The sequence below is a fragment of the Marmota marmota genome, unplaced genomic scaffold, assembly GCF_001458135.2.
Source record: "Marmota marmota marmota unplaced genomic scaffold, marMar, whole genome shotgun sequence".
Lineage (NCBI taxonomy): Eukaryota > Metazoa > Chordata > Mammalia > Rodentia > Sciuridae > Marmota > Marmota marmota.
The window spans coordinates 3,369,003-3,378,332 of NW_026000130.1; the positions used below are offsets into that span (position 1 = coordinate 3,369,003).

At 59.2% G+C, this 9,330-nt stretch overlaps 1 protein-coding gene across 1 annotated transcript in view; it reads right to left on the reverse strand.

Moving 5' to 3' along the window:
• Positions 1 to 3,209: 3,209 nt before the first annotated feature.
• Positions 3,210 to 9,330, reverse strand: part of Myo18b (myosin XVIIIB) — a 320,748-nt gene continuing 314,627 nt past the window's right edge. The window contains exons 60-61 of the mRNA XM_048784886.1: positions 5,260 to 6,504; positions 3,210 to 3,414 (exon numbers count right to left, since the gene is read on the reverse strand). Coding sequence (XP_048640843.1) covers positions 5,271 to 6,504 — 1,234 coding nt within the window. The 3' untranslated portion in view covers positions 3,210 to 3,414; positions 5,260 to 5,270. The remainder of the gene's footprint in view (positions 3,415 to 5,259; positions 6,505 to 9,330) is intronic.

A 9,330-nucleotide genomic window follows, 5' to 3' on the forward strand; every position in this document is an offset into this window, starting at 1 on the left:
GTGCTCCAGGCACTGAGGTCTTCTCTTGAAAGTGCCACAGAGGCAGGACTGTCTCTCTTGCCCCTTCTTGGCTCCGTGGTGAGCAGCACCATGCCTGGCACATAATAGTTCCTCAATAAACGTTTGTTGAATGAATTCTCAATTGATGAGGTAAAGGGGTATCTGAAGAGGAGCAGGAGTGAAAGAAAGTCCTGGCTTCAAAACAGCTGGGTTGGGAGAGATGCAGCCCTGGTATTTACGGCCTCCGGCATCTCTGTTCTGGTTTGCTGGACAACTGGGGCTTGGTTAACACTCCTATCTATGTATTTACAAGACAGCCCAGAGGCTTCTCAGGATGAATTCAGCATCTCTGAGAAATCATTTGCTTTTAGAAAAGAAGTTATAAATATTCCCTGCCTGGCTGAACAGAATGGCTCCACTGGGTCCCCCAAAATCAGTCCTTAAAAGCATCATTTTACTTACACAGGAAAACGCGCCAGGGGAGGTGGGGATGGGTCCTGGGAAAGGAAGGGCACTGATGGGCAGGATGGAGGACAGACCGCGCCCAGCCCGGCCGGGGCTCAGACCCTGCACATGCACTGTGTCCTTTATTCGTCCTGACGCTGCTTACAGGGTCACTGTCCATGTTCCCCAGATAGGGGCAGGACGTGCCCGACACCAGGTGGGGGTGGTTCCACTTTCTGGGCACTGGGGATTGAACTCAGGGGCACTCACCACTGAGCCCCACCCCCAGCCCTGTTCTGTATTTTATTTAGAGACAGGGCCTCACTGAGTTGCTCAGGGCCTCACTTTTGCAGAGGCTGGCCTTGAACTCGATCCTCGTGCCTCAGCCTCCCAAGGCACTGGGATGCCAGGCGGGCGCCACTGTGACTTCCCATGCCCTCTTCAGGGTTCCCGTTTACTGCCAATGATGAAATCTTTGCTGCCACAACCCGAATCGAACCTATTTGGAGGTTTTTTGTGTCCATCATTGAAGAATCATGATAGGTCTCCTCCTTGATAAAAATGTTTTTTTGTGACATCAACGCTCCATAAATTTTTAACAGGGCGCTCGCGAGGTAGTTTCCGCTTTATTTTCCTCCACAGACATTTTCTGCTGACCGTCTATTTATGTCCATGTTTATTGTCTGTGTCCCCAGCTAGCACATTCCCCACTGAAAAGCAGCAGCGTCCCCTGCCTGTCCCCACCCGATCCCTGTGGGAACAGCACCTGGGAGGCGTTCGGCAGATACTGGTTGCGAGGAGACGTCGGGTGGCACCCGAAGAGAAGCTCGCGGAAACGCACGGGTGCCAGGCCCAGGAAGGCCGTGTGCGTCTGTCCCCGACACCCGCGATGGCTTTTCCCTGTGGACCAGGCCGGGAGCTCAGGCCTGTTTACTGACCGCCACATGAGTGACAGTCACCATGGATGAGCTCACCACCCTCACTGTGGGTAGCACGTGTTGGGAACTCAGTTGTGACCCCCCTAAAATCCAGATGCTGGAGTCCCAAGTCCCCAAGGCTGCAGACTGTGAGGTACGCGTGGACAGGGCCATCTGAAATGACTCCATGTAAATGAGGCCATTGGGTGGCCCTGGTCCAACCTGACCAGCAGGAGGAGACACGGACACACGGAGGGGCACTGGGGGTACGAGGACACGGAGGAGAGGCCCTGTGGGGACAGCAAGAGGGCACTGTCTGCCAGCCATGCAGAGGGGCCCCCAGGGAACCACGTCCCCAGCACCCACACTTCAGACCCTCAGACCCGAGAACAGACCCTGCGGCCCAGCCCCCAGGCCGCCGCGTCCCTAGGGATTTCTGGTGAACTAACGGTCGTCGTCTGCTCCCTCCTGAAGACCAGGCGGCCTAGGAACCTCTTCTCCAAGATGGGGAACTGCCCCACGAAGGCAGTGACCTCTCCAGGCTCCAAGACCCTGGGGGTTCCACCATAGGGAGCCTGGGGCCCTGTGCACAAGCCACCAATTCTCCATGCTGACCCGAGTGTCAGTGGGCGGGGGGCACCAGGGCCTCTGACCCTCCACATGTGCTGCCCCCCCCGCCGTGGTCCAGCTGTCTCCGGCCAGCTAGGGCTCCCTGTGACTGGCAGGCTGGTGCGGACACTCCCCAGGGCACTTGCCCGTGAACCCATGGATAGGGGAACACACCTGCGACGGCGAAATACGTCCACCCCTGTCCCCGTGCACCCCCCATCCCCCAGCCCCTTCAGGACACGTGCCCCCACTGGCTGTCAGGAGACCCCCACGGAGGGGAGATGGTATAGAAGGACTCAGGGAGAGGACGGCCACCTGCAGCCCAGGAGAGGGGCCGCCCAAACCTGTGGAGGAGCCGGCCGCGCCAACACCTTGATCTCAGAGGCAACCATCTGTGTTGAGGTCACTCGCTCTGCTGCCCTCCCACAGTGGGGCTGCGACTGGCCACGTCAGCAGGGTCTTGGGGTGGAGTGCGTCTGGGCAGGACGGGCGTCCGCGCTGGAGGGAATTGGACAGAGGCGGCGCCGGCTGTCCAGACGAGCAGCATGCCCCCCAGGTCCCTCTGTGGGAAGGGACTCAGCAGTGCGTCTGTCCTTGAGGGCAGCAGCACATAGAGATGACCAGCCACCCCACGGACAGCTTCAGGGTCATGAAGAGTCGATGCTTGGACACCTGCACCCGAGCCACACGGCCGGACGACGTGCCCGGGTGTGCTTCACGGTCTGCGTGTGCATTATGGATGTGTGTGCAGGGTGCACATCTGTGCAGCTGTGGGGACGGTGGGGTGGGGACGGTGGGGTGTGGACGTTCTCCCACTCTCAGGGGGCGATGGCATGTGCGTGGGCAGGGACGGTGCGTGCCGGTGTCGTGAGCACTCAGGGTGCCTGGGCTCACCACCGGATCATTTGCTCCTGAGAGCTCCTTGAGCCCTTGCTCTCTCACAAACACGTCAGCAGAGGGACAGACAAAGGGACAGAGCCGGCCCGCGGGGGTGGGGGACGGGAACAGAGAACAGCCTGGATTTCAGCTTGATGATCAGGGAAGACTTCCCGGAGGAGGGGGCACTTAAGCCAACGTGGCCAGGAGGGAGGAGGAGGAAGGCCACTGCAGGGGGACAGGAAGGGGAGACACTGGGGACACTGTGGGGCCGTCCCATTCTTTGGAGTCCTTATGTCCCCAGGTACACCCAAGAGCCCCCCGAGTCCCAGGTGGCGTGGTCACAGAACAGAGAGGCCCAGATACCAAGGAAGATGACTTTATTTTGTACAGACCAAGCACACGGGCGCCCCGAGCCCCCAGCGGGAACTGCCTCCCTGGGTCCTTCTGGCCTCTCGGGGGTGGCTGTGTGGGCGGCTCCGGACCCGGGGCCCCGTGAGGCCTGGCCAGTCTCTGTCTCCAGGTGGCTGTGCAGCTGGGGAGACTTCGAGGATCGCATCTCCAGACGCTGGGGGCAAACGCAGGTCAGAGCTGGTGAGAGGTGACGGGGTGCAGGGGGGGCTTGATGGGGGGCTGGCGTTCTGTGTTCCCAGGGGGTCACTCTAGAGCCTGCCCCGGGGTGGGAAGGAGCCGCAGAGGGATCAACTGGAGAAACAGCCCGGGCAGGTTTTCTAAAGGACCTGCTCTAGGTTGGCTCAATATCAAGATGCACGGGTCTCCAGGAAGGCCCGCGGGTCAGGCCTCCATTCCCAGCCAGATGCTACTGGGGGCGGGGAAACTCCAAGAGGTGGGCACCATGTGTGGGGGAGGGTCCTCTGGTCCTTGGGGGGCCCTTGGCAGCGATTATGGTGAGAGGCTTTGCCATGTGTTCCCAGCAGGAAGTACTGTCTTGCCACAGGCCTCAAAAGCAACAGAGCCCACCCATCATGGACTGGAATCTGCAAACTGTGAGCCCAAACCAACCTTTTCTCTTTATAAGATGATTACATTAGGTATTTGTTACAGTAACGGAAAGCTAACGAATACAGGACCACACTTCCAAGTGCAAGGTCACCTGGCAATTATGGCATCTGCTGGGTGCCAGGCTCTGTGCTAGGGGTCGCCTGTATTCTTGTTAAACCTTCAATGTCACTTGACGTCATTAGCATTATTATCCCCATGTTCCAGCCCAGGGCATGATGGCACCCCTTGCCCAAGTTCTTGTGACTAGTTGCAGGAAGAACTAAGACTGGGCTCCAGTTTGCTTCCAAAGTCCATCAGCTGTGAGGAGAGGGGCCGCACCGTGGAGTTCAGAACTCCAGTGTAGAAACCAAGGACATCTTTAGGCAGGTGCTCTGCTCCTAGGGTGAGCATCTCTGCAAAAGCACCTTGCTTGGGGGAAGGAAGGGGACTCGAGATCTTACAAAACCATAAAAAACGGCAGAGATAAGATCTTCTTGGGCCATTTCTGCCAAGGACCATTCCCTGGATGGACACGTGCCCTTTACTTGGCCTTTGAAACGGCTTCCTATGTCCCCAGGAGCATAATAATGTAAATGAATATCAGATCTTCACTTGGTGATTGAGAGCAGAGAGGAGGCCATGTGGAGTCAAATTAATTTGCTCTGATGGAGTCCAAGCGTGTCCCCACGGAGGGGGCAATGGCTTTTTGATGGGCCGAGGTGTGCAAACGGGCGGGGTGGCAGCTGGTGGGGATCAGAGCAGCCTGGGCCTGGGGCAGGGTGCACACGTGCTGTTGGAGCCCTGAAGTCTTGTGAATATCCTGAGCTTCAGGGACTGGGGGTTGGCGGAGGCTGTGGCTCTAGGCCAGCTCCCAGCTCACGGATGCAGACACCTGGATGGCGCATCTAAGGGGACATATTAGACGCAGGAGAGGAGTCCACCCGGGTGATGGTGCAGCAGTGACCTAACCTCTCTGACCCTCGAATGTCCACCTGCCGCTCCCCCACCTTGGACTTCAGTGTCCCTCTATGTGATGCAGCACTTGGGCTCCACCCTTCCGGGGTGGGGACCATTTGTCCCCAGGGATGGAGAGGGGGCCCTAGATCCTCCCCACCCCCAGGTGCAAAGAGTTCAATGACCTCAGCTGGGGAGCCTTGAAACCTCGGGCTCCTCCTTCAGGATCCCCCCACGGGACCCCTGGCCTCCTGCTGCATCCGCATTTATCTTGCAAGGGGACCCTAGGTGGCCCCTGCAGAGGGCGTCTGCTTTGCAACCCGCAAGACATTATTTTGGCTAAAACCACCACAATCCTGGGAGCCGTGGGTCACGGAATTAAAGGCAGAAACACCACTGGCTTTCTGCAAGGCTCACGGGGGCCACCCGCGGCTCCACGGCCCACCTGCCGCCTTACCTGCAGGGGCCCTACTTCTGCAGGTATTTCTTCATTATGCTCTCCACGTCTTCTTTCCTCTCTGCACCTGGCTGTCTGTTCTCGGGGGACATTTGTTCTCCACCGTCGCCCTCGAGTCGAGGGGCTCTCGGCCGACTCTTGATGCTGTCGGCACTTTTGAAGGACACAATGGAACTGGAGGATGAAGACGAGTCCGAGAGGTGTGCGGGGTCCTCCTTGGACTCTGGGCTCTTTTTCAAAATGGTTTTGATGCCCGAGACAAAGGGGCGGTCAGCCTTTTCCATCTCAAGATGGACACTCGAGTGCTTCGAACCTTTGTGCCCATCTTTGGCTGCTCCGGCCAAGGATGGAGGGGTCTCGGGCTTCCGGATGGCAGGGAGGAAGTCATCGAAGTCCACGCTGGGCTTGCGTCTGATGTCCAGGCCGGGGCGCGTCCAGCTGAACGGGTCGCTGTCCACAGGCTCCTCCATCAGGTGGGCAAACTGACGGTTCTGGAAGACCAGCGGCTCCTTCCCGAGGTCTGGGCAGCCCGCGTCATCCACTGAGGACTCCAGACACCTCCTCCGAGGTCGCAGCGTGGGTGACAAGAGCGTGTCCCTGGGCAGGGTCGGGGGGCTCGGTTTTCTCCCCAGGGTGGGTCCCGATTCCAAGAGGGACTCGCATGAACTGAACCGGGTCTTGAGCTTCTCGGGCAGCTGGGTGGTGCCCTCAGCGCCCTCGGAGGAGATGCATTTCAGGCTGGTGGAGCGCAGCAGACCAGCCGACGTCCCCGCGGCCCCCTCTTCTTCCAGGGATGACCTTGCCCGTGACCTCAGGAACAGCTCTCCCTCGTCGCTGCCGGCCCTGCCCCTCCTGAGCGTGGAGGCGCCGGTGGTCTGGTAAATGGGGAGGGTGGGCCAGTCCTCCAGGCCCAGAGGGGACCCTTGTCCTCTCTGGGCCCTTTTCTTGCGAAGCCCTTCCACGAACTCCGAGAGGGCCGCCGACGGGCTGGGCAGCTTCTCCCGGGGCAGCGGGGACGCATCTGGACTCCGAGAAGCCAGGGGGAAAGGCAGAGCCCCCGACCTCTCCGTGGGCTTCCTGTGGACACCAAACCTGTCCCCATCCTCAAAGTGGCAGGACTTCTGTGGGCGGGCGGAGCGCGGGGACACATGGCCTTCTCTGGAGGTCTTCCTGCCGCCGTCCCAGGCTCTGCTGAGCGCCGACACCGGCCGGGTCCCCCCAGCATCTCTGGCCTCTTTGTTCGCCCTGGGACAAGAAGAAAAATGCCGTCGGTAGAAATTGTGCAATTCATACAATTTGTGCAATTGCTGCGAGGGCCGCTCAGCGCGGGCACTAATATTATTTTTTCTTTGGCAAAAGCCGTCTCCACCTCACTCTCAAATGAACCGTGTGATTTAATGTGCAAATTCAAGCCATGTCAATGATTTCTTGTTGCTTTCTGAAACGCAATTTCTGACTATAATTAAGCCCAGCTAAGTACATTGGAGTCGATTGGAACTGCGGCGGGGACGGGTGACTTAGATTCATGAGGCATCCTATCTGACACGAAGGGACCCGTCATCCCAGAGCCGACTGTGAAATCAGCAATTTGCTTCTCCAAGAGTGGAGGGGGACAGGCGGGGGGCCAAGCCCAGGACGGTCCCACCAATGAGGCTTCGGAGCATCAGGGACCCCAGAGTGTGTCTCAGGGGCACGTTCCCTGATTATTTCATGGACGGGGGGGACCCACCCAAAAGGACAGAGTCACATGAAATCATCTTGAAACCGACTCTCCACTCAAGGGGACAGGCGGGAGCTAATCTGGGCCAACAGCAACCTCGGCTTTTATGCAGAGGGACAGAGCCCCAGCTGAGTCCAAAACACACTGCTCCCCAAAAGTAGGAGCTGGCGGCAGGGTGGAACTGCAGACTGTTACATGGAAGGGCATGGCCGGGTGTGGTGGCACAGGCCTGTCATCCCAGCAGCTCCGGAGGCTGAGGCAGGAGGATGGTGAGTTCAAGGCTAGCCTCAGTAATTTAGAGAGGCCCTAAGCCACTTAGTGAGACCCCATCTCTAATTAAAACATAAAAAGGGCTGGGGATGTGGCTCAGGGTGGAGCACCCCTCGGTTCAATCCCTGGGGCAAAAAAAAAAAAACGCAACGAAGGGTTCCTCTACAGCAGAGACCGGAACCCATCAGCCTTTTCTTTAATAAATAAAATCTGTGTCCTCCTCTAAGAGAAACCACCTCCTCCCTGCCCACCGCCCTCAAGCAGAGGGGAACACCAAATGTCGCCTTTGCCAATGCAGAGAAAGCCGCAGGCATGGGTCCCTAGAGCAGCCTCTCCAAGGACCAGGCGCGAGGCTCAGAGCTGTGCGGCTCCAACTGTGGCAACAGACAGGGACAGGGCCAGCCTGTGACACACCAAGGGTGGCTCGGATCTCGGCAAGGCTCGGAGGAAGGTGGCCCATGGCTTTGGAATCTGGAGAGGAAGCCAAGCCAAGGCCCCTGGAGGTCATGGCCTAGAGGGGACCCAAGGGCCCAGACATCCTGGGGGTCATTCCAGGGGAAGGGGTGGGGACTCTGGTGGAGGGAATGTTTTCACTCCCTGAATTCTCACGTTGAGACCCAATCCCCAAGGTGGTCCTGGTGGCAGGTGGGGCCTCTGGGGTGCGACACTAGGTCCCCAAGCGAGGGTCCTGCTCTCATGATGGGTCAGCGCCCTGACCGGCCCCAGAGAGCTCCCCTGCCCGCTCCTCCTGTGGGCACCCGGCACCGAGTCTGCGGGCTCCTCCTTCTTGGATTTCTCAGCCTCTGGGACTGGGGGGAATAACTTTGTGTTGTTGATAAGCCAGGCGGCCCATGGACCAAGACAGGCACCGGCCACTGCCTTCCTGGATCCAGAGGCCAGACGCCACCATCCCACAAGCCCCTCTCTTCTGGGGCAGGCGGGGGCTCCCTGGGCCTAGAACCTGTGGGGGGCACCACAGCCACCGCGGGTCCTGTTGAAGGTTCCACGGGACGGGCGGTGGGCTGGTGTGCTCATGCGGTCCCTGGGGAGGTGGTGGAGGAGGGTCCATCCCACAGCCCGGGCAAAGAGGGGCCCTCGGGCGTGGGTGGAGCAGATGAGCTGCCTCCTCTCCTTGTCCGTCCCTCTCCCCTGAGGTCGGGCTCCTTCCTCCTCCTGGCCTGCTGTCTGGTGACCCCCCTTGTGCACTCTGCTTGCTGTGTGGGGACAATTCAAGTCCTTCCTGCCTCCGGGCTTTGTGCTGGCTGTCCCCTGGCCTAAACAGCCCTTCCGCCACCTTTATGCACCCCGTGGGGCAGGCAGAGTGGTGAGAAGCCCTCAGGCAGTGCCCGGCCCGTCCAAGGGGTGAACAGCTGCGAGGAGCAATTCAGAACCCACGGGAACAGTTATGGGTCACACCCATCAACACTGAAGGTGGCCACGATGGCAGCTGCTCCCTGAATCTGCAGCGCCCGCCCCGTCCCTGGGCCCAAGGAAGTCCACAGAGGGACCCGCAGGAGGATGGACAGGCAGGCTACCATGCCTGTCCCCCCCATCACTTCCTCCCCCACCAGCTAAAAGCAGAGCCACACAACTTGCCCGAAGCCTCTGTCTCTTCTCCTAAGCCCTCCTGTCACTTTCTGTCCCCATCACAGCTGGACACGGGCTGAGAGAGGGCTCCTTCATAATTACCCCGGCTGTGTTTGTCACCGTCAGCACTTTGGAACGCCCCCCCCCCCAGCAAGGTGCCATTCACACTCCTTTATTTACTTGGATTCTTTTTCTTTTTTAATAAACAGCTTGGAGCTGCCGACCGGGCCTGCTGCAGAACTGACAAAAGACATTTCCTCCTGTCTAGGTCCTGAAAGGAGGTGGGTGTGATGAATGTGAGGTGTCTTGGGTGCTCTTCCCATCCATCACCTGCCACCTGGGGGTGACGGCACCAAGGCTGCCTGTCGCGGAGTCTCCAGGGACTCTGCTACCTGTGTGTCTCAGGTCCCACTGCCACTGTTGGCTGCAGATGCCAGGGCAGGGCATGAGAGAGAGGGGCAAGACAAGCTGGAAGAGGGGGAGGGGGAGGGAGG